This window comes from Aspergillus thermomutatus (assembly GCF_002237265.1).
Source record: "Aspergillus thermomutatus strain HMR AF 39 chromosome Unknown NODE_21, whole genome shotgun sequence".
Lineage (NCBI taxonomy): Eukaryota > Fungi > Ascomycota > Eurotiomycetes > Eurotiales > Aspergillaceae > Aspergillus > Aspergillus thermomutatus.
This window is the reverse complement of record NW_020798069.1, coordinates 98,329-120,289: the sequence shown is the minus strand read 5'-3', so window position 1 is coordinate 120,289 and position 21,961 is coordinate 98,329. Positions and strand designations below refer to the sequence as shown.

At 50.6% G+C, this 21,961-nt stretch overlaps 7 protein-coding genes across 7 annotated transcripts; 4 read left to right on the top strand and 3 right to left on the bottom strand.

The window, feature by feature from the left end:
• Window positions 1-94: 94 nt before the first annotated feature.
• CDV56_108616 (DEAD/DEAH box helicase) lies at window positions 95-3,064 on the top strand (the record flags this gene model as incomplete). Its single annotated transcript, XM_026762235.1, has 2 exons — window positions 95-369; window positions 427-3,064. The coding sequence occupies 2 exons, from the start codon at window positions 95-97 to the stop codon at window positions 3,062-3,064; spliced, it is 2,913 nt and encodes a 970-aa protein (XP_026617560.1).
• Window positions 3,065-3,421: 357 nt separating this feature from the next.
• CDV56_108484 (uncharacterized protein) lies at window positions 3,422-8,584 on the bottom strand (the record flags this gene model as incomplete). The annotated part of the gene is made up of 1 exon (XM_026762103.1): window positions 3,422-8,584. One exon carries the CDS (start codon window positions 8,582-8,584, stop codon window positions 3,422-3,424), a length of 5,163 nt encoding a protein of 1,720 aa, XP_026617559.1.
• Window positions 8,585-9,878: 1,294 nt separating this feature from the next.
• Window positions 9,879-10,751, bottom strand: CDV56_108431 (EXPERA domain-containing protein; the record flags this gene model as incomplete). Its single annotated transcript, XM_026762050.1, has 4 exons — window positions 9,879-9,961; window positions 10,014-10,248; window positions 10,317-10,480; window positions 10,544-10,751. The coding sequence occupies 4 exons, from the start codon at window positions 10,749-10,751 to the stop codon at window positions 9,879-9,881; spliced, it is 690 nt and encodes a 229-aa protein (XP_026617558.1).
• A 478-nt stretch (window positions 10,752-11,229) lies between these two features.
• CDV56_108366 (uncharacterized protein) lies at window positions 11,230-13,377 on the top strand (the record flags this gene model as incomplete). The annotated part of the gene is made up of 6 exons (XM_026761985.1): window positions 11,230-11,348; window positions 11,425-11,459; window positions 11,519-11,588; window positions 11,647-11,814; window positions 11,867-12,207; window positions 12,281-13,377. 6 exons carry the CDS (start codon window positions 11,230-11,232, stop codon window positions 13,375-13,377), a joined length of 1,830 nt encoding a protein of 609 aa, XP_026617557.1.
• A 551-nt stretch (window positions 13,378-13,928) lies between these two features.
• Window positions 13,929-15,797, bottom strand: CDV56_108307 (uncharacterized protein; the record flags this gene model as incomplete). Its single annotated transcript, XM_026761926.1, has 1 exon — window positions 13,929-15,797. One exon carries the CDS (start codon window positions 15,795-15,797, stop codon window positions 13,929-13,931), a length of 1,869 nt encoding a protein of 622 aa, XP_026617556.1.
• A 580-nt stretch (window positions 15,798-16,377) lies between these two features.
• DML1 (misato family protein) lies at window positions 16,378-18,152 on the top strand (the record flags this gene model as incomplete). Its single annotated transcript, XM_026761861.1, has 5 exons — window positions 16,378-16,449; window positions 16,508-16,710; window positions 16,790-17,228; window positions 17,286-17,827; window positions 17,891-18,152. 5 exons carry the CDS (start codon window positions 16,378-16,380, stop codon window positions 18,150-18,152), a joined length of 1,518 nt encoding a protein of 505 aa, XP_026617555.1.
• Window positions 18,153-18,717: 565 nt separating this feature from the next.
• Window positions 18,718-21,786, top strand: CDV56_108138 (Hsp70 family protein; the record flags this gene model as incomplete). The annotated part of the gene is made up of 1 exon (XM_026761757.1): window positions 18,718-21,786. One exon carries the CDS (start codon window positions 18,718-18,720, stop codon window positions 21,784-21,786), a length of 3,069 nt encoding a protein of 1,022 aa, XP_026617554.1.
• Between the last annotated feature and the right edge of the window lie 175 nt (window positions 21,787-21,961).

Here is a 21,961-nt window from a genome sequence, read left to right as displayed (position 1 = left end):
CTCGCGTCTCGCGCTTCGCGAGAAACATCCTATAACCCATCGTCCAGCGCGCTGATCGAGAACCGGGCAACGAGCTTCACGACCATTTCTCACCATGGTCTTCAAGCCTTTCAAACCTCCTTTGATCAGGAAACAGCCCCACCCGTCCGTCTCCGATGCACGCCCGGCAACCGGTGTCTCCGAAAGTCGCGAACCTCCAGCCAAGAAGCAGCGTCTGGACCCAGAACTCACTACACATGGTGATGCACTAAGCCGGTTATATACACCGAACCGCAAGCCTCTTCAGCAAGTCATCAACGCAGGCAGCTCATCCGGCGAGAGCACAACTGGGGATGATTCGTCCGGGGACCGATACTACAACGTGCTATGGTAACTCTCCCGGGTACAATTTAAGCGACGATCAAGCTAACCCGAAGTCTGCGATAGGCGAAAACCGTCAACGAAGAAGAACAAGACGTGGGACGGTGACGGTATCATCTCTGCCCGTGATGGGTATATCTACCTACAGGACATATCGGGGAAGGACATGGGACGGGTGATGCATGGATCCCGAATTGAAGCAGGAACCGTACTCTCGATAGGAGGCAAAGAAGTCGAGATCGACTCGGAGATACCTAGGAAGGAGTACCTAGCCGGCAGGCCATTTCTCGAGAGAAAGGACACACCTGGGCCCGCCACGGCACCGGCACCGCCGAAGAAGACGTTCATGCCCTTACTAGCGAACCGTAGCAGCACCTCGCTTCTGACAACCTCAAGTGAGAAGAGCCAGAGTGGGAAGACACGCGGCTCGCCTCTACCCAATCCGGCCTCCAGACCCAGTTCTATATCCAATGCATACAAGAAGCCGCTACTAGAAAGCACCGTCGTTCCTGCGACGCCCGTTGGGAAGCCTGTTCCACGCCATGACCCGAATCATCCTGGAGCGCTGGTCATGAAGCGACCGAATTCAGTGCCCAAGGGGAAACAAATTGTCGACGTTGTCGTCGATCCAATTCTCTCCAAGCACCTGCGACAGCACCAACGCGAGGGTGTTCAATTCCTTTACGAGTGCGTCATGGGTATGCGATCGTTCAATGGAGAAGGCGCTATACTTGCAGATGACATGGGTTTGGGGAAGACTTTGCAGACGATTACGCTACTTTGGACTCTGCTGAAACAGAATCCGATTCATGAAAGCCCTCCGGTGATCAAGAAAGCACTCATCGTTTGCCCGGTGACTCTGATCAACAACTGGAGGAAGGAGTTCCGCAAATGGCTGGGAAACGAGCGCGTCGGTGTATTCGTCTTTGATGACAAAAGGAAGCGTTTGACCGACTTCACTATGGGAAGGGCCTATAGTGTCATGATAGTGGGTTACGAGAAGCTTAGAACCGTTCAAGAAGGCCTAGCAAGAGGTGCGGGAGTCGACATTATCATCGCTGACGAGGGCCACAGACTGAAGACGCTTCAGAATAAGAGCGGCCAGGCTATCCAGTCACTGAACGCCACAAAAAGAATCATTCTTTCTGGCACCCCAATCCAGAATGACCTGAAGGAATTCTTTGCGGCGGTAGATCTGGTAAACCCAGGTATTTTAGGGAACTTCAAGGCCTTTGTCAGAGAATTTGAGGGGCCGATCGTGAAGAGCAGGCAGCCAGAGGCAACCAAGAAGGAGATTGAAAAAGGCGAAGCTAGGAATGAAGAACTGCGAGAGCTCACTTCCAAGTTCATGCTACGCAGGACGGCTGACATCCTGGCGAAATATCTGCCACCGAAAACAGAATACATCTTGTTCTGCAACCCGACCTCCACACAAGCCAATATCTACAAAAATGTGCTCGCCTCTCCAGTGTTCCAGTGTGCCATTGGCAATTCAGAAAACGCCCTGCAGCTCATTACCATTCTCAAAAAGCTCTGCAACAGCCCCTCGCTGCTTTCACCTAAGACTGGAGACGAAAAACCCAATGAGACGATCACAGCGCTCTTATCATCCCTGCCCCCGAACCTTCTGCGCCACTTTTCCCCTTCGTGCAGCGCAAAAATACGAGTCCTTGATCACTTACTCCATAACCTACGCACATCGACGTCGGAGAAGATCGTCCTCGTCTCGAACTACACCTCGACGCTGAATTTGCTCGCAAACCTGCTTACCTCCCTATCTCTGCCCTTCCTGAGACTAGATGGCTCAACGCCAGCGCAGAAAAGGCAGTCCCTCGTAGAAGACTTTAACCGTCTACCCCCAAATCTCTGTTTCGCGTTTCTCCTCTCCGCAAAAGCAGGAGGCACCGGACTGAATTTGATAGGCGCAAGCCGCCTTGTCCTCTTCGACGTGGACTGGAACCCAGCAACCGACGTACAAGCCATGGCACGGATCCATCGCGACGGCCAAAAGAGACACTGCCGGATCTACCGCATCTTGCTCAAGGGAAGCCTGGAGGAGAAAATCTGGCAACGCCAGGTAACCAAGATCGGACTGGCAGACAGCGTCATGGAGCGCAAAGACAGCGTGGCCCAATTCTCGAGGAACGAGCTAAAGGATCTCTTCCGGCTCGACGAGGCGAGCCGCTGTCAGACGCATGAGCTTCTGGGCTGCGACTGCGGCGGATCAGGGCAGATGGCCGGCCCGCCGAGCGACGATCCCAGCATCCCAGCCACAGATGCAGAGGACTCACCGTCCAGCGATCTCTCAGACACGGATCCTGAATTTCCTGACATTCCCACACTCATCAAAGCGTCCCAGCTCAATATGGAAGAACAAGAGCGGTGGATTCGTTCGCACCTACGTGATGGTCGTCGAAGCCGAAGCCACAAGGGCAAACGAGGAAATGACCGCACGGACGACGAACCAACCAAACAAAAGAGTCGAATTCAGCAATCGCTCTCCCATTACGTGCATATAGACCCTGGTTTGTTATCGGCGGCGACGGATGAAACAGTTAGCGAATTGCAGGCCGCAGTTGATGACGATGACGTCCTTTTTCCCTTACTCAAAGACGAGGATAACAGAGTCTCGTTCATTTTCAAAAAGTCCAGTACTGCAGAGGCGAAGGGAAAGAGGCCCTCCTCGCCGGTGATTGTAGATTAGGAGATTAGAACTATACAGTACGCCGCATGGAGTGAAGGATCTCTGTCAGGTGTTTAGAGAACAGGTTATATGAGAAATAGATATCATTACATCACGTTGATATACTCATTCTTCACGACCTCTATGACATACAGGGAAAATGAAGTTGTAACTCAGGATCATCTCATATCTGACACGTGCAACAAAGAAAAAAAAAAAAAAAAAAAACTGAAGGGGTATGGTATGCACACATAAATAATGCTCAAAGAGAAAACAAAGCAGAGAACAGAGCTTTAAAGTCTTATAAAAACATCGATCTCTGATGTGATGGAATGAAAAAAAATCCGATACACTCAAACATCAAACCTCCTGACTGGCCTAATATCTAAGCTTTCCAACAAGTCCAAATGTGTAAGCCGCCTCAGCTTCACTCTTCATCTGAATCATATATATCTTCGAAGATTTGCCTATGACACCACCTTCTTTTGGCATGGCTCCGACATTATCTTCTGAAACAGACACAGCAATACCGGTTCTTGCGACACGTTCGAAAGCACTTTCACCCAAGCAAACATCAAGCAGTACTTCGCCGCGTGTTTTGCCATGAACGACGATGCGCTTTTCCGGTTCGGTGGCCCGCCGAGGCGAGACGGATCCAGAGGCTGGCGGGGTACTTTCACCATCAGCGCCGACGCTGGTATCACTGCGTCTACTGCTAGATGTGCCTGGACGGCGAGGTGCAGAGGGAGCGGGCATGATGGTGAGTCTGGCAGCGCCCATATCACGCCACTTCGATTGAGTCTCGCGCACGTACAGCCGGATCTTGGCGTTGGACAGGCCGATTCCATTGGCGCCCTTAATGGCAGCGGCTATTCTGCCGATCCCGGAAGATGAATGATGCGAACCAGAGCCGGCAGAGCTTGAATGCAGGCTATCCTCCTTTGCGCTCCGAGACGTGATGGACGAGCGTGAGAGATTGAACATCTTGCTTCCAGATCCAAATTTCTTCAAAGCTGAGAACGCGCTACTCATGGTTCCAACACTGCTCTCAGAGTGGTCGGCAAGCGATCGAGGCGCATTCGACGCGCGGTAGCTCTTTCGGCGTCGGGGCCAGCCGAACCACCCTCCGGCTTTCGTTGAACGTTCCATGGGAGCAGGCTGGTTCGCAAAAGGGCCACGTGCGTTTTGCAAAGCAATGTAGGTTGGGTTGTTGATACGCGCCTGATTTATAAGGCCATACAGCGCCTCGCACTCGTCTGCATTCCGAGAGCGGAACATGATGTTGTTGCTCCAATCGATCTTCGATTTCTCGGTCGGAGGTGAGCGAATGCTAATATCGATGGCTGTACCCCGCCGGATGGGCACCAGTGGTGTGAGCTCAAGGCCGACTAGTAGTTGTCCCTGATTTCTATGCACTTCATCATCCATGTCGGACATGGCCTTGGAGCTCATTTCATACGCCTCGATGAGCCCAGGGCTGACTACAATCTTGCAGTCAGTGCGAGCTACAGCTTCCCATGTCCCTTTTTCGGACCATGCAAAGATCGAGGCAATGGCAGTAGAAGATTTTGTAGGCTGCGAAGGAACGGATCTATATCCACCCTGAGATGCAGAATTTGAGGGGGATAACGAACTGTTAGAGGAGGCGGCCAGGGTAGATTTGACTAGGTTGTGTGCATCAGCAGGAGGTAATGAGCAGGCAAGCTCGTCCTCAGAGTCATCATCCGATGTATCCGACGCAGTGTAATCCGAGTCCGAGTACATATCGTAGCGTCGCACGGTGGATGTGTCTGAATCTGAGTAGGTATCTGATGCCGTGGAAGGTTCGTATTCGTGCTTCAATGGCGACGATCCGCGCCTTCTCTGTCTCACATTGGTAGGACTGAGAACAGGCGTGTTTGGTAGACTCGACCCCGTGGAGCTCGGTGAGCGACTGTGTGGGGGTGGTGGTGGAGGCTCCTCGTCGTTCGTTTGACTCGAGTCGGAGTTCGACCGAGAGTGACCCTTGCTTTTTGAGGGGCTTCCTGGTAGACTGTACGAGTCCATAGGAGCGTACTCCTCGTCGTCCGAGACCGATGCCAATGACTCCGTTATGTAACTCTGACTACTGCCCTTTCTGATTTTGGGTATGCTGGGCAGATCCATCGAGGGCACAGATGATACTCGGGGGGATCCCTGGTCAGCCGTGTCTCTTATGGGAGTTTTCGGAGATTGCTGCTCCATGTAGGGCTTCTTTTCGCGGGCAACGACTGGTGAGTGGATAGGCTTCTGACCTTCGTGACGGTCTCGACGAAGAGTCTCTGACGCCTGCTCTTTGTCTGAAAGCGCATCTTTCTGCGGGCTCGAGGGGGAGCTTTCTCCATGTCGGTGAACTCTCTTAGCCTTCGATCGTTTCAGACCGGCTGACGTCCTTTCATCAACTAGGGGAGTCTTGCGCGGGTCGCGAGCGTGGAGTATTGATGTTGGAGATTGTGGTGTTGAAGCATAATCCGACTCGCGAGTAATTGCAGAGTAGACGGAGTTTCGTGACTCGATGGCTGAAGTGGTTTCACAAACAGTGCTAGGTTCCGACAAGGACTCCTTAGGGGTTGAAGAGCGCCGAGCGGTTCGAGATGTGGCCTTTTCCCCAATAGGTATATCCACACTTGTAGGACTTGGTGGTGCTTTTTGAATGGGCGGTACATCGCTTGAAGGAGCCGTTTGCGCTCTTTGCCGTTGCTTTGCTCTTTCAATGAAGCTCTGGGTGCGACAGAGGGCTGGCGGTGTTGGGTTCATTCCCAACAATTGAACCCATTCAAATGCTATATCCTGCTCGTCGATCCGTAGCGATAACAACTCCTGCCACGCTTTCGTTTGTCCTGGAGGGCTACGCAACATGACCACAATCTCCCCCTTAACGTCTCCATTACGCGCAGAAACGCACGTCAGGTCCATTGGAGGGAACAGCAGCCAACGATCCGCGTGGTCAATTTCACAGATCAGCAGATCGCCACCGGCCCCGTTATCTGGGCCATTGTCTCTTAAAAGAAGCTCTGTCCGACAGTCTACGACCTGGCCTGTAGAATGATACAGAGACAGATTGAAAAAGTCACGGGCACGAACGCGTCGAGTCTTATTGATGGTAACATCGGCAAGGGCTCCTAGGGTCGCAGGATCACGCGCGCGAGTTGGGTCGATACTGGCAGCGGATTCGTCTTCAAGTCTTGCTCGTTCCTCTCTTGCACGGCGACGAGCTTCCGTGACTAGATTTTGATAGAGCGAGGCTATCTCTTCCGCTTTAGTAGACGGAGCCAGCATGTTGATGCCCTTGAAGGTTTTCGCAAGATACTTCAGTCTCACCAGTGGTCGTTTGAGCAGATAAGCCACATCCACCTTCTCACCTTCACTGTTGATCACGTCACCATTTTCATCTCGAGCCATTCCCTCATCCAAGCTCTTCGTATCAGCATTCTGAGCGACCTCGCCCTCTTCAAGAGGAGCCAAGTTAACGATAACGTCTCTGAAGCCTAGTCGCCAGGCCCGAAGGTATTCACGGTAGACTCGCTGAGCTCCCTGGGCCCAAGTAAGCAAGGAATCCGAGTTATCTTGTGGAATTCGCTTATGCAGCGTCTTCAAACGCTCGATAGCCACACCCATATCGACTATCGGCTTAGTAAAGTTCAGCTCGTCTTTCGGATCAGTTGATGGTCGAAAGAGACCCGCCGCAATAGCCGAGTCTGATCTTGAGAGGACGCAAGTCAAAAGCACAGGTATTACGCCGCCGACGAGAGTCTTGAGCTCGCGCATGTATTTCACTTCGTCGGCCGCTAACTCCTTGAGCAGGTCAGCGACGGTAGCATTAGTTGAGCGGCTCTTGTTTGTTCGCAGGCTTCGAGCAGAGCGTAGGCTTCTACTGCGCGTATTTGGAACCGAAAGTACAGACAAGAGATCATCATGTGTGGTGAGTCGCCTCTTCAACTGAGAAGAGACAACAGGAAGCGAATTTGGGTCAAACTGATCTCTCCCCTCCGCATCATCTTTGGTTTGTGACGATGTTGGCCCGGACTTGTTTTGAAGAGAGCTAGGTGCAAGTGCCTGCGATTGCCCATTATCACCTGTACTCATTGTTTCAATGGAGGCAATAGTTGAAAGTCGATGGAGGCCTGTGCTGGGAATGGGTCGTTTGCGGATAAGAGGAACAGGAGCGTTATTCCCAGATACCTCCGAACCGTCGGAAAAAGGATGAGTATCTGTGTCATGAATCTCTGCCTTCGGATCTGCAGACTTGTCGCGGGTGGTAGTCTCATTTGCACCCGACGATGACCGGCTATGCCTGTGTTCGCTGGACTTCTTCCTGTGGGTAGGAGAAGAGTCATCTCTCCTCAGCTGTTTCGTGGAAACTTTTTCCTCCTCAGATTTCTTTCTCTCACTGGCGGATGAGCCTTGTCTACTTCGCCCATGTCGTTTGGATGTACTCTTTCGACGACTCTCGCTCTCAGGAGACGGTTCAGAATCTGCGGCGCGGTCATGTTTATCTTCTCGTTTGTGGGAGGGCTTCGCTCGGTTCGTCCTAGTGTTCAAGGGTGCAGGAACTTCCACATCGGGATCCATGTCTTCCAGGAACGGATCAGAAGTACCAGAGAGCCAGGCCTCAATTTTGGTTCCCCTAGCAGGAGCGGGCTTGGGAGGCTCCGGTCGCGCGAACATTTTTCGAGACTCATCCAGCATGTGCCCGAATATACCTCCCTTAGGGGGCTTGAGTGGCGCGCGAGATTTGGGCGGAGTGTTAGGGCCAGGGCCTCGTGCGCGCCTTCTGGAGAGTTCCGAGAAATCTGCTTCACTTGCTGCCCAATCCGTATCGTCCTCGGTCACTTCTCCCCTCTTCTTTAAACTTTCCAGTGGCTCCAACGGGTCTCCACACTGAGAGCGATTTGCAGTCCCTGGCCGCGAAGTAGACTTCGAAGATCCCTTCTGTTGCGCCTCATCCTCTTCAGTCTTGCTCTCGGTCGCCGAATCCACATCTCGAGAGACTCTAGATTTCCTGCGCTCCTTGATAGTCGAGTCAGATGCGCCTCCAGCCTTGTCCCTGTCACGGCTGCGCGAGGATGGCGCCGATCGCTCTTCTCCATCTTTCCGACCTTCTTTTCGCCCCAGTCTGGGGGATGGTAACTGATCGTTGACTGTATACTGGGAAATACGCTTCGGGGGCGGTAGTTTCGGCTGCGGGGTTTGACTGGAAGCCCGGTTCAGCTTCCAATGCTCATCACTGATCAGGCGTTTTCTGGGAGTGCTGTTGCTGCGCTTCCTCGCAACACTCTTAACGGGCTTAAATTTCGCTTCGCTCGTCGAATTTTCCTCGTCGTCCTCGTAGTAAACAACATCGGTGGCTGTGATGACCCCACCTCCCTGCTGCTGCCACTTACGAACCTTCTCCCGTACAGAATTGGTGTCGTATACGCCCAGGGGCAGCCCAATATCTAGAGGTTTAGATTTCGTTGGGGAAGATTTGGCGCTTCCCCCACGGTTGGAGGGGCGATGCGGAGTGGCAGGCGTCGACGGCATCGATGTCTGCTATGGTGAATGCTGATGATTAGCATATTTCTGCAGACAGAAGCAGTTATCCGAGACATAAAATTCCTGCGACCAAATTCTGGAAGCTTAATAAACATTCGATGTCGAAATTGGAGGGGAAAAGAATGTTTCGATTTTGCCGTATTGTCTGAGAACCAGCAGCGACCAACGACGTCACGCGGGCCGCTTGTTTGTTTATCGCAAGAAGAGAGGGGGGGGGGACAGCCAGAAAAGGCTCACTCACTCACGGCTCGTACAAAAGCATTACAGAATTGGGATTTCAACTAGTTGCGGAAATTTGAGCACACAGAGCGAACAGAGATAGGAAGAATAAATAAAGAGATTTGAGTAGAGACCCAGTAAACAGGCGGTCAAATGATGGGGGCAGCAGACGACTGTAGAGGAAGCAGGTAGGCTCTAGTTCGCTGCCGGCTGGGTCCAAGTGACGATGGTCAGCTGGGGAATAATATATGGTACTTGAAAGAAGAACTCACAATAATGATTGATGTTGAGATGATATGAAAGGCCGTCTACTCTGGATGACAGCGAGGTTAAACAAGTTAAAAATAATAATCTCTTCCTCTCGAATTCGACTGATCCAGAGCTTTCAGCTTGTCGCATATCTCCCCTAGGTAAGGTTCTAGTCAGTAAGGATACTGAGGCTGCCCGGGAAACCTACGGGATCAGCGCTAACTTCTAACCAACCATACTAGGTTAAAGTGGTAAACTAAATCATCATGTAGCAGCTCTCTTTCAATCTCGCACTTGTACGGAGTACTCATCATGATGATGTTGCCGGATAGATTCATTAGGCAGATATGAAGCAATCGTCGAATTCCAGTTGTTTCGGGCGTTATTGCCCATCATATGTACTGCCACGATTTGTATATCCACAGCAGATCCACCTAAACGGGAGCCCAATCGATGATTTGAACAATTCAGGGCAGCACTTTCATCCATAGACTTTCTCTTCTATATTATCATCTAGAACCGTAATCGGATTATGACGGCATAGTACATACGCCCTCTTATACAATCATCACTTGCTACATGAAGAATGTCTAGCGAGGTAGTTGTCCACGCGTCACCAAGTGGGTCGAACAGGCTTGACCTCAATAACCTCGTCAGGCACATCGGATTGCATCGAATTACATTAATCCATATTTCAATCAAGTCAGTATCCAAATGCAGTCGTATGCTCCTACAGGTGTTTCGTTTGTGCAACGATGATTCCAAGAAAATCGTTGGCTCGGGTCGGGTGATCTCGAACATGGACAGACTCCCATCACCGAGCCTTTTCATCTGCAGACATTCGCTGTAAAGCTTTGAAGGCATTGGAGATCGTCCTGATACTCTGAGAAAGATAATCTGAGACATGCATGAGTATGTATCGGCGCCACGCCTAGGGCATGGAACTCACAGAAGGGGATAACAATCCAGATGAAGTTCATGAGAAAATAGTAGATCCAAAAGTAGTACGCTTCAGGTCGGCAGTACGACCGTCCATGGACATAGTGATCGTATAAACTCGTGGCATAGTACAGTGTATCACCGTACAGATGGCTCATGCAGACAATCAGCTGCAGTGGATGACGGAGTGACCGTTGGTTGAGGATCGAGTATGCTACAAAGAAGCACAGTGGGCCCCAGATGAGCTGTTGTCCACAGTCAGCCGTCGCGAATCAGAGAACCTCGTCTGTGTAGTAGGTGTCATGATACGTACTACTGTCATCGTCTCCATGCACAGAACCAAGGTGTCCGAAGTCATATATCTCGAGTCAGATAGCGCATATTCCTTCCATAACTGGCCGAGGAAGTCCTGCGCAGAAGCCATGCGGTCATGGTGGATCATGAAGTAGCCTTCAAAGAAGCAATGTATTGTCCCAGCTGGTTGAGCAGTTAGAAGGCCACTGTTTACTCATATGTATGGATTAGAAGCGGAATTCTTACAGAGAACAAACCACAGGATAGCAAAGCGGTCTGCCTTTGACAGACTTGGTCGTAAGAAGCTGACCCAAGTTAAAGTCCCTCCTAGAATGGCAGAGGTTGCGATACTGGAGGTAGTGAGAAGGCTGTGGATTGAAGTCTCATTGGGAACATATTCCTTGATAAGCGCATCCAAAGGATAGTAAGGATGCGGAGAGACTTCAGTACTCATAATTGCAGAAGAGTCAGTGTGCGAATAGAATTAAGTTCGTTTTCTATTGCTGGATGAATGTTGGAGTTCTGTGAGAACTTGAAAGCAAGGATGGATACCCTGGCAATGCCCGTTTATGTACTCTGTATATTCACTTCATGTTCATTCACAACCTATGAATACACCACATGGCTTTGATTATCCCTGAAGAAACAGTATGATCCTAGATGGCGAGCTCTTTCATCAACTTCGAACTGTCGAGGCAACCAGATATACCATGGTAAACAAGTGACCCCTGCCCCCTGGTAGATGATCCCACTTACTCAACATGGCTAGCCTTGATTCCTCAGGCAGTAACACCTTTTCGGGATTCTCCGCAACGTAACGCTGGACTCGGATCGCGATTATCATCCTCCAAATCATCACCAACTAAAATTCGTCAGTCCTTTCGATCACTTCATGGAGCCTGGAAGCTCCTTGATCAACGCGCATTCTTGCCATGGCACCTGGTCCTTTTAGGAGAAAGCCCCTGGGGCTCGATGTACCCCGCAACCCTACTCCTGACTCGCCGCCTGGCATTGCGGCGCTATTCGTCATCCGCTTCGATGTCAAGGCTGGGTGAGCTCTGCCATCAGCTTGCTTGTTCCACTGCAAATTTATGACCTACGGCGACTGACTACGAACAATGATCTAGATATGTCATTTCGTGGAAACGTACCATTCCTGGAGGTAAGTGACAGTTATCATCGAGAGGTAGGAGCCACTGAAGCTGACGTATTTTGGTCTAGTCGAGATAGAAGGAGTTGTCGAATACAAATCGCTTCCGTCGGGTCTTCACAATGTCTCTGAGGACTTAGTGTACGTGTGACTGTCCGATTGATCGTCTCCCGTGTGCTAATTAATTGTCATTCCCCAGATATTTCGTCCATGAACAGTATGCCGGTATCAGTTCGTTCATCAACCAGCCTGCGGATGAAGCAGAGCGCAATGCGCAGATGTTCGCCGTGGGGGTTCTGGTCCCTCTGAGCTCTGGTAGACTTGGGAAAAGTTGGAGACACGCTCCAAGGCTAAAAGAATTGGCAGAGTGGGTGGAGATCTCACATGGCTCGAAGCACCGTCTGACATGCTTGATGCAGGACCTATGCCAAGGATATGACCAACACGCAACCTTTGTCGGACTACTGGGATAACTTTGAGATTCGCGTGAACGATGCATCGACCATACCTCCTGATTCTCCTCTGGAATCACCTCTCAGCTTCCGTTTGAGAGAGCGACCGGACAGCTTACAGCGAAATCGCGCATTCAGCGACGCAATAGTACTGGAAGCGTCAAGGCCGGCCCTGACGCCTTTCCATCCAGCATCCTCACTTCCCGAATTTCTTGACTCTTTCGGTCCTTTGATATTCCCATTGTACAGAGCAGCATTATTACGCAAGCGTATTCTTTTCATGGCCGAAGCGCCCGTCCATATACCCTGTAATTATGGTGAATGGATTTCCTCCCCAGTTGTCCCCCACATGTCTTGAGCAGTCCTTGCTAACAAGCGCAGTATATGATTTGTCATTGTTAGCATCGCTCCCGAATTCCCTTCTTCCACTGCTTCCACCCGGCGGTTCACCTCCTCCCCGACCCCGCCCGCTGTTCAATATCGGCATCCATGATATACCCTACCTTTCATCCTTCGTGCACGTCTCCGCCAACACCGAGCCCGATGCAGCTTGGATAGCCTGCAGCACAGATAGTGTGCTGAGCATGAAAAGTGAGCTCTTCGACGTCCTGGTTACTTTGCCTCCGCCACATGCCAGCAACGCAGCCCAAAAAGTCTTCCCTAAAATCTCCGTCTTGCCTAACCGAAGCGCGCAGCATAACTCGTCTCAAGCAATCTACCTGAAAGCCACACAGCGCGATGCGCGACGCTACACCATCCTCCGTAAGGGCTTGCACCACATCTCCTACGATGACAGCGCATCTGGCGAAGACGAGGACTCCGATGCTGCGTCCACATACTCATCCAGTCCGGTCGTCGAGCCCCTGTCATGGACGCGTTTAGCCTACACATCATTCATCTGGTGGGCATCCGCGGGGGAAAAGCGGGACGGACTCTCGGAAGAAGAGGAAGAAGAGCACCAAATTGAGCAAGACACGCGGCTCCTAGCCGGTGTGGAAGCCATGCCGATCCCGTCGTCGGGATCTCTAGGCCGCCATTCCATGCAAGCGGAGGACGCTTCGCAACCTCCCGAAATCGCACTGGTCGCCTACTTCCGTCGTCTGACGACCCAGCTCTTCGTCACGTTGTCGGACGTGATTGCCCGTCAGGATAACAGAAACGGGGAAGAGGATGAGGATACTGGCGCCCCGTACGAGGATGAACCGGAGGAAGCGGACGCCGAACCTTCAATTTCCATTGGCCGGGAAGTTTCCCAAGGAGACGATTCGAGATCGCCCTTGTTGCCGTCTGCCGCCAAATCTTCATCTGAGGATGACGAGCCGGTGACTGTTACCTCCGAGGATATGACGGAAATGGGCCTCGATGTGTGGAGCGCTTCCGACCGCGTCTTTGTCGAGGAGTTGGTGCAATCATGGTGGGGTCGCAAAGCCTACATTGATAGTGCGCGCATTAAGTGCTGCGGGATTTCGATTGTTTGATGAGGCCGTTGACAAGGGTCAAGATCGATCTTGTCATGGTAAATATCCATTTGCATTTTGATACATATACGCAACAGATGACGGGAGAGGTATCTTATTCATGGTATTCGGTTGAGTTCGTAAGAATTATGTGCTGATAATCATATAGCCGCTGGAGCAGGATTTTATGTACCATAAATATGCTTGACAAAGGAAAATGGGGAGATCATGCAAATCTCAGAATGAATGTGAGGATGACATGCAAGTAGAGCTGCGCTGAAACATAAGCAAGCATAAAAAGAGCATTGTCCTGTTGCACCGCAAGTATCTTAAGCTGTGGCTATATACCAGCAGAAGAAGTCCAAAGTTCAGGTCAGCTCATAGTGATCCAAAAGAAGTACCCAAAAAAAGCAAAAAGATCCATTTAATAAGCCCCGAGAAAACACCAAGTCAAACGCCATCTCATTTAGACATCAGGGTATCGAACGAAGATCGGTCAACAATCGACAACAGCTCAAGTATGATGTGCTTCAGACATCAATGTACAGGTTCACATCACGGAGGAAAGAGTTTTACCGGTGAAACATCCTGACCGGAGCGCTTAGGTCTCGTCGTACTGCCTTGTCCCCGTCAGTTCTCACTGCCGAGCTCTGAACGCCAGGGATTCTTTGAGCACCCCGACCCGGTGTGACACCCATTCCTCCAGAGCGAAGGGTAGCCTCATTGGCACTGGCAGATCTTTTCATTGTATTAGTCCTCCCTCTTCGTGCTCGAATTTGCGCTAGAGCTTGTTCTCTATCGATGGACGTTCCAGGCAGTGGAACGGAATGAGGAGTGAGCGAATCGTCTGATCCTGTAGGTGCATTAAGACCATGTTCAATGCTGTAGCGTGGTGAAGGAGAATCCCAAGGGACATGGATACGAGCTGGGGATGGTTGGAGACCAGGAGCGAAAGGTTGGACCGAGTCTTCTTCCTTAACTTGCACCATGGGCTCAAAGGACGGCTCGTGCCAATTGACATGCTTTTCTTCGAAAGGACTAACGAGCAACTGCTGCGCTGACAGATTGTCGCGAGAGACCGACGATTCGAGCCCGCTTAATGCTTTGCCTTGAGGTTGCTTAGGAGGCGATCGAACGGGAGACGGGACTGATTTGAAAGTTCCCGTCACGGGCGAGAAAGTTATCAAGAGTTCTTCTGGTTCTTCTTGGCGCCTGGCATGATCCGTAGGCCCAGATCCCCGCAAAGGGTTGTCAAAGTGTGAACGAGGTTGGCATGCTTGGGCCTGAGGGCCACGGATATCATGGCATTCTTCTTCGATGATGCTTTGAACCTTGTCCTTGGTTACGACATCTTCGCAGGTTGGAGCATGGACTTGATTGGTCTCTTCCTCTTCCGCAAGCCTGCAGGAGCATCGTTTGAATTCGCATTCCATTCTCAAAAATTCGATCATGTCCTCAGCATCGAGTCTCATTTTTCTCTCATGCTTGAGCGTTTCTTCAAGGTCATCGATAATCTCTTGCTGAGTGTTTGCGGATAGTGTATTTGGATCGCCTTGCCGAGGTGTCACATCTGAAAGTCTTAGTCTCTTTGGAGGAGTGTCTTGCGCCGGGGTCTGATCTGTAGATTTCACGAGCGGTGAGTGCGTCGAATCCTCAGCAGGCCGTTTTGGCCTGCGAGGTGTCGGGGTGAGCATAAACGCGAGATCTCCTTCTGCCAGCGATAGTCTTCCGATATTTTCGTGACCCATTTCTTTTGCTCGGGCCTCAAGGCTGTCTGAGCGGCGATTGGCTTCGACATTGCGCAAGCGTCCTTTGAGAACCTCCAGCTCTTCAGTCAAGCCAGCAAGTGCGTATGCTCGCTCAAATGCCTCTTGCTTCGCTTGTTCCTTCGCCGCTCGCTCACAGAGAACTTCCTCTTTCAATCCTTTCGTTTCCGAACGTGCGTGTTTCAGTTCCTCCTGCAATTTTACCAGAGCGGATCCCGCGCGAAAGGCCTCTTTTCTTGCCTTCCTAATCTCTTTTTCGAAGACAGATCGTTCATGCGCTTGTCGTTCTTTGGCTGCTTGAAGTTCTTCTAGTAATGATTCGAGTCGCTCGCTTATGCGACGCTCTCTTGACTGTGCCTCGGAAAGCTGAGCGGAGACACTAGCTAGAGCAGATTCCGCCTCTTCGCGACCGAGAACTGCTCTTTGAAGTGCTGCTGAGGTACCAGAAGACGTTGATGGCTGTGGTGTATTTGCCGGGCTGTTTCCTCGAGACAGATTGTTCAAGAACGCTACTCTTGCCTGAACGTCGGACATCCCCCTTGTCTTCTTTCGTTGCTGTATATCCAGGATATCCGATTGCCGTGATGGTGAGCTAGGAATGATCTGTTGATTCATCCGCTCAGGTGAGAGTGGGTGAAGTATTTTCGTAGGACTGGAAAGAATAGGGGAGTCCATCGCGAATAACTGGTGATGGGTGTCAGACCAATGTTGATACGGTCCCTCTGGTGCTAATCAAGCATGACAATCGCTGAAAAGGTTTGCGATTGCACGGTGTCGCAATGGAGGCGGGCTTGGGTTGAAACTTGGACTTGATTGCCAGGCCTTTATCGAACTGACGCACCCACAACACACACACTAAACATGTTTGTTCAGTTCTTGCCTCATGTGGTAAGCGTCAGGTGACTGTTGCTCTGGACAACAAAGCTATACTATATTAAGTATGTGGATCTCACGTGTCTGATAAGGAAGTACTAAGCTTGATCAGGCATCAAGCTCCAGTGTGGTCTGTGCTTCATGATGCGATAACAGTCTGAGATATTTCCCTGCGGGGTTTCTTCAGGAATTTGACTTGTTCCGCCGCATTTGTCCTGCCTGCCCTTCTCTCTTCAAAATCTGAATGGATCATCTGAATTTGACTTGTATGTACCATTTTGCACTCGTTGTCACTTGACATTAAATGATGTTAACATCGTCTAAACTCAAGCTGACGCATCGCTCACTAGCACATTTGCTGCACTCATAGAATAAGCACAAAATGCATGAAATCATTACGCTACAACTGGGGCAGCGAGCAAACTACCTGGCTACACATTTTTGGAATCTTCAGGTTAGCAGAATCTCTTCTCCCTATTGCTGTATGGTGACCTTCAACTCAAGGCTTGAAGGAATCATACTTCACATACAGTGAAGCCGAACAATCACCAATCGATCATGATGTCCATTTTCGACCTGGTATTGGGGCGGATGGATCGGAAACTTACACTCCGAGGACGCTGATTTATGACTTGAAAGGTGCTTTTGGGTCCCTACGCAAGCATAATGCCCTTTATGAGTTGAGTGCAGATTCAGATCCCGGCCAAGGCCTATGGTAAGGTCTCTTCTTTCCGCTCCTTTGTGTATTCTGAGACCTGCGTGGATAGGGCTCACCTCAAACTCTTTTCTTTCAGGGACGGAAAGGAAGTCGTACAGCAACAAACACCAATCATTCAGAGCGAGTATCAAAAGCACCTGGAGCAAGGGCTTCCGGCCCCAGTTCTCTCCTCCGACACTGTGCGCTACTGGTCAGACTATAACCGATTGTTCTATCATCCGCGTTCAATAGTGCAACTCAATGATTACGAATTGAATTCAAAGATTATGCCTTTCGAAGACTGGAATGTTGGGGAAGATCTGTTTGGAGAACTGGACAAGGAGCATGACCTACTCGACCGAGACGTGAGACCTTTTGCGGAAGAATGCGATCAATTGCGCGCCCTTCAATTATTCACAAGCTCCGATGATGCCTGGGGTGGATTTGCCGCAAAATATGTGGATAGACTAAGAGATGAGTTTGGTAGAAAAGCTGTTTGGGTATGGGCTATCGAAGGTGGAAACAAGGTTCAACGAGTGAGTCTCTTCCCTACCAGATGTCTTAATGAAACTCATCTCGTCTATTCCATACAGCACAACCAACTTAAGCGCGATATGAACAAAGCACGATCTATACACTCTATCTCCCCACAGTCGTCGCTGTATGTACCTATTCTAGACCCACCGACTCGTCTTCCCAAGACAATTAGCCTTGACGCTCAGTCGGAATGGCAGACTTCAGCACTAATTAGCACTGCGATGGAGACGGCGACGCTTCCCACCCGTCTTCGTTCTTACAAGGATTTTGAGGCCTCTCTAGCGGGAGAAGACGGCACCCACAAGATCTTTGAGCTGCAGTCTAAGATACTCCCGGAGGACATGAGCAATCAAAAACGACCTGTTCAAACTACAGAAGATCGGGGGACACAAGCATCGAATGGGGGAGCCTCGAAAGCTAGAACAGAGTTCGACTTGGACTTCACTTATGATGATCCGAACAACAATGATTCGCATATATTCAATCAAGTTCAAGTTGCCCGTGGATATAGTCCTGAGAAAGAGGTGCCCGGATCAAGGGAGGATCTTGGATTAATGCGCAAGAAACGCTTTTACAACTCTGAACCAATGCTTGAAAGGTGAGTGAAGACGCTACGCCCTCAAGGGAGATTTTGTGATGTTGATCGACAACTATAATATAGCTTTCACACCCCACTAGCATTTCCTATCTTGGACAGCTCTCCTCGCAACATGTTCTCAGTGAAGCATAAAGACGCAACGATCAACGTTCTCACAGCGCTGACTGCTTCATCGCGAACAGCAATAAAGCTCAAGGCTATGGAAGCCGTTGCTGGGCGGGTTATCGGAGTAGATGAGCGAGAGAATCTCGTTAATGGTCTGGGAGAGATTCGTGAATCCTACGAAACAGGATGGATGAGTGATTCGGATTTCGATGACGATTGAGCAGCATAAATCGCCTTTGAAACATTGAAACGATGATCCTGATTGAGGACAACCACTAGATACTGCATGGCAGATGAAGAATAATGGAACAAAAAGTCAGAATGATCGAATCGCATAGTCCAATTTAGAAAGGCTGGACCCTGCGAAGTTGGCGCCGATCTTCAAATAAATAATGCAAAGTTGCTGTATCGAGTATGTTTGCATCACATACATCCAAACGTGTCCTTATCGAGGTCCGCAACAACAAATTGGGCTTTTCAACTTTCAATGAACCCATTATTCATGCTTACTGCCAGGTGGCCATTTGTGTAGGATTTGGCTGCACTCTTGATGGCTTCTCCTACTTAATGACTTGTAAGTCTGCCTGCGTCCCCAAGCTCAATCTGTTCACATACGGGACTGACTTATCGTCATTTCCTATAGTTCACGACAAGCTCCCTGTGAACCGTGATTTGTGATACTTGAATGTACAGCCAGTTTTGCACCGATTGCTAGGGGAAGCTTTTCAAAGGACTGTTCTCATCTATCTATCTTCTCCCCCAATTTGCGACCACTCATTCGAGGTATGCTCCAGGACTCTTCTTCCCGGATGCTCGGTACATTGTCTGACCTCTATTATGGCGACAGCAATATTGCCAAGATGGCTCCTCCAGGATATCGATTGAGAGCGTTATCGCTTTCCCCAGTCTTCTCCTTCCTCGTCCTTCCTTTTCTACTCTTCTTCCTCAGCTTCCCGGCTCCTACCTCCGCTGCTGGATCGGCAGTTCTCGGTGTCGACGTAGGTACCGAGTATATCAAGGCCGCGCTTGTCAAACCCGGCATTCCGCTTGAGATTGTCCTCACCAAAGATTCGAAACGAAAGGAGTCAGCAGCTGTTGCGTTCAAACCCACAAGAGAAAGTAATGCTCCATTCCCCGAGAGATTCTACGGCGGTGACGCGCTGGCCCTGGCGGCCCGTTATCCCGACGATGTTTACGCAAACCTCAAGACCCTGCTCGGAGTTCCTTTTGAGAATGGTGACAATGAGATGGTTAAGACCTATCATAGCCGATATCCCGCCTTGAGATTGGAAGTTGCCCCTGGTGAGCGGGGTACGGTTGGACTGCGCAGCAATAGGCTCGGCGAGGCTGAAAGAAAAGATGCGTTCCTTGTTGAGGAGCTCTTAGCCATGCAGCTGAAGCAGATCAAGGGTAATGCCGACAGTCTGGCCGGAAAGGGATCGGACGTCAGAGACGTGGTCATTACATATCCCTCGTTCTACACCGCCGAAGAAAAGAGAAGCTTAGAGTTGGCGGCGGAACTGGCAGGTTTGAAAGTCGACGCTCTTATCAGTGATAATCTTGCTGTCGGCCTGAACTACGCCACCAGCCGTACGTTCCCCAGCGTCTCCGATGGCCAGAGACCCGAGTACCACATTGTCTATGATATGGGAGCCGGATCCACCACAGCCAGTGTCATACGCTTCCAAAGTCGCGCAGTGAAGGATGTTGGGAAATTTAACAAGACTGTACAGGAAGTTCAGGTTTTGGGAACCGGCTGGGACAGGACACTTGGAGGAGATTCTCTGAATGACCTTATCGTGCAGGACATGGTCGCAAATCTGGCCAAGGATAAGAAAATGAACGGCCGCGTAAATCCCGCTGAAATCCAGGCGCATGGTAAAACCATGGCAAGGCTTTGGAAGGACGCTGAGAAGGTTCGCCAAGTGTTGAGCGCTAATACTGAGACGGGTGCCAGTTTTGAGAGTCTTTATGAGGAAGACTTGAATTTCAAATACCGTATCACTCGATCCAAATTCGAGGAGCTTTCTGCGGATCATATCGCTCGTCTCGGAGGACCTATTGAGCAATCTCTGGCCGCGGCTGGGCTACAGCTCAGTGACATCGACTCTATTATCCTCCATGGTGGCGCTATCCGTACACCGTTTGTACAGAAGGAGCTCGAACGCATCGCTGGATCTTCTGACAAGATCAGAACAAGCGTGAACGCTGATGAGGCAGCGGTATTTGGTGCTGCATTCAAGGGAGCTGCTCTGAGCCCCAGTTTCCGCGTCAAAGAAATTAGAGCCAGCGATGTTTCAAGTTACGCTGTTCTGCTCAAGTGGGCCTCAGACACTAAGGAACGACAGCAGAAGCTCTTTACTGCAACTTCTCAAGTTGGTCCCGAGAAACAGGTTACAATGAAGAATCTGGATGATTTCGAGTTCAGCTTCTATCAACAAATTCCCGCCGGTGATAAGGTCGTCGAGTCACCGGTTCTCCGTGTGCAGTCTCAGAATCTGACTGCTTCTGTCGCCCAGCTCAAAGAGAAGTTCGGTTGCTCGCCAGCCAATATCACTACGAAGTTTTCTATGCGTCTCAGTCCCGTCGATGGACTTCCGGAAGTTACGGGTGGTTCCGTTAGTTGTGAAGTCGAGAGCGTAAAGAAGGGAAGCGTCGTTGAGGATGTCAAGGGCTTCTTCGGGCTTGGCTCTAAGAAGGGTGAACAGGCACCACTCGGCGAAGAAGGAGAGCCCACAGAGTCAATCACACTGGAGGCAGAAGAACCGCAAGTTTCGACAACATCCTCTGCTGCCGAGGCTTCTACAACGCCCGCCAAGGAAAACAAGAAGGCTGCACCGCAGATGAAAGTGGAGCTGATTCCCATCAGCTTCACGACATTGCCTCTTGGAACTCCCGCGCCATCGGATAGCGAAATGACTCGTATTCAAACCCGTTTGTTTGCCTTCGATGCTTCAGATCGCGATCGCATTCTGCGCGAGGAGGCTCTTAATGAATTGGAGTCTTTTATCTACCGGAGCCGGGATCTGGCTGATGATGAGGAATTTGTCAAAGCGCTGAAAGCCGATCTGTTGGCCGAGCTCCAGGAGAAAACCGCCTCTGCCAGCGACTGGCTCTATGGCGATGGTGCTGACGCTACAACATCGGAGTTTCGGGCCAAACTTAAGTCTTTGAAGGATATCGTCAACCCTGCTCTAAAGAAAAAACAGGAGAATGCGAATCGGCCGGCTCGTGTAGGGCTTCTTCAAGACTTGCTGAAGAACTCCAAAACCATTCTGGACATTTTGCAGAAGCAGATTGAACAAGACGAAGAGCTCTACTCTTCGAGTCTCTCTAGTGCAACCCCCACCCAGTCCACGGAGACCTCATCTCCCACAACTACCTCAACAACGTCTTCCAGCGAGTCGTCCTCGACGACGGCCGATCCTCTCGATGATCTCGAGGAGGACCCCTACACGACGTCCACATCCGAGACCACCTCGGCCACCACAACACCTAAACCCACCGGTCCGAAGTACTCGATCTTCCATCCCTCCGACCTCGCAAGCCTCACCAAGATCTACGAGTCCACTAATACCTGGCTCGAAACCCAGCTCGCCCTCCAGGAGAAGCTGACTGAGTCCGACGACCCGGCTTTGACAGTCGCAGAGATTGACACCCGTCTCAAGGAACTGGAACGGACCATGAACCGCATCTATGAGAAGATGGGCGCAGCTGCAGCCAAGTCTGGTAAATCATCCGGGGACCAGTCGAAGGAGAACGGCAGGGGCAATAATGGCCAGAAGCCCAAGAAGGACAAGGGGAAGAAGGAGAAGCCCGAGAAGGCCAAGGCTCCTCCCAAGGATGAATTGTAAACAAAATATGTATCTGATTAACGATTTGTATTAGACTCTTGAATACACCTGCTTGCAGCAAAATGATAAAATGCGGCTCTGAGCGTTTAGTCATTTACCGTCACCCAAGACCTCTTTTCCCTGGATTGTCTTGACTTTGTTTCATATGGAATAGATGAAATGACTATGAATTATC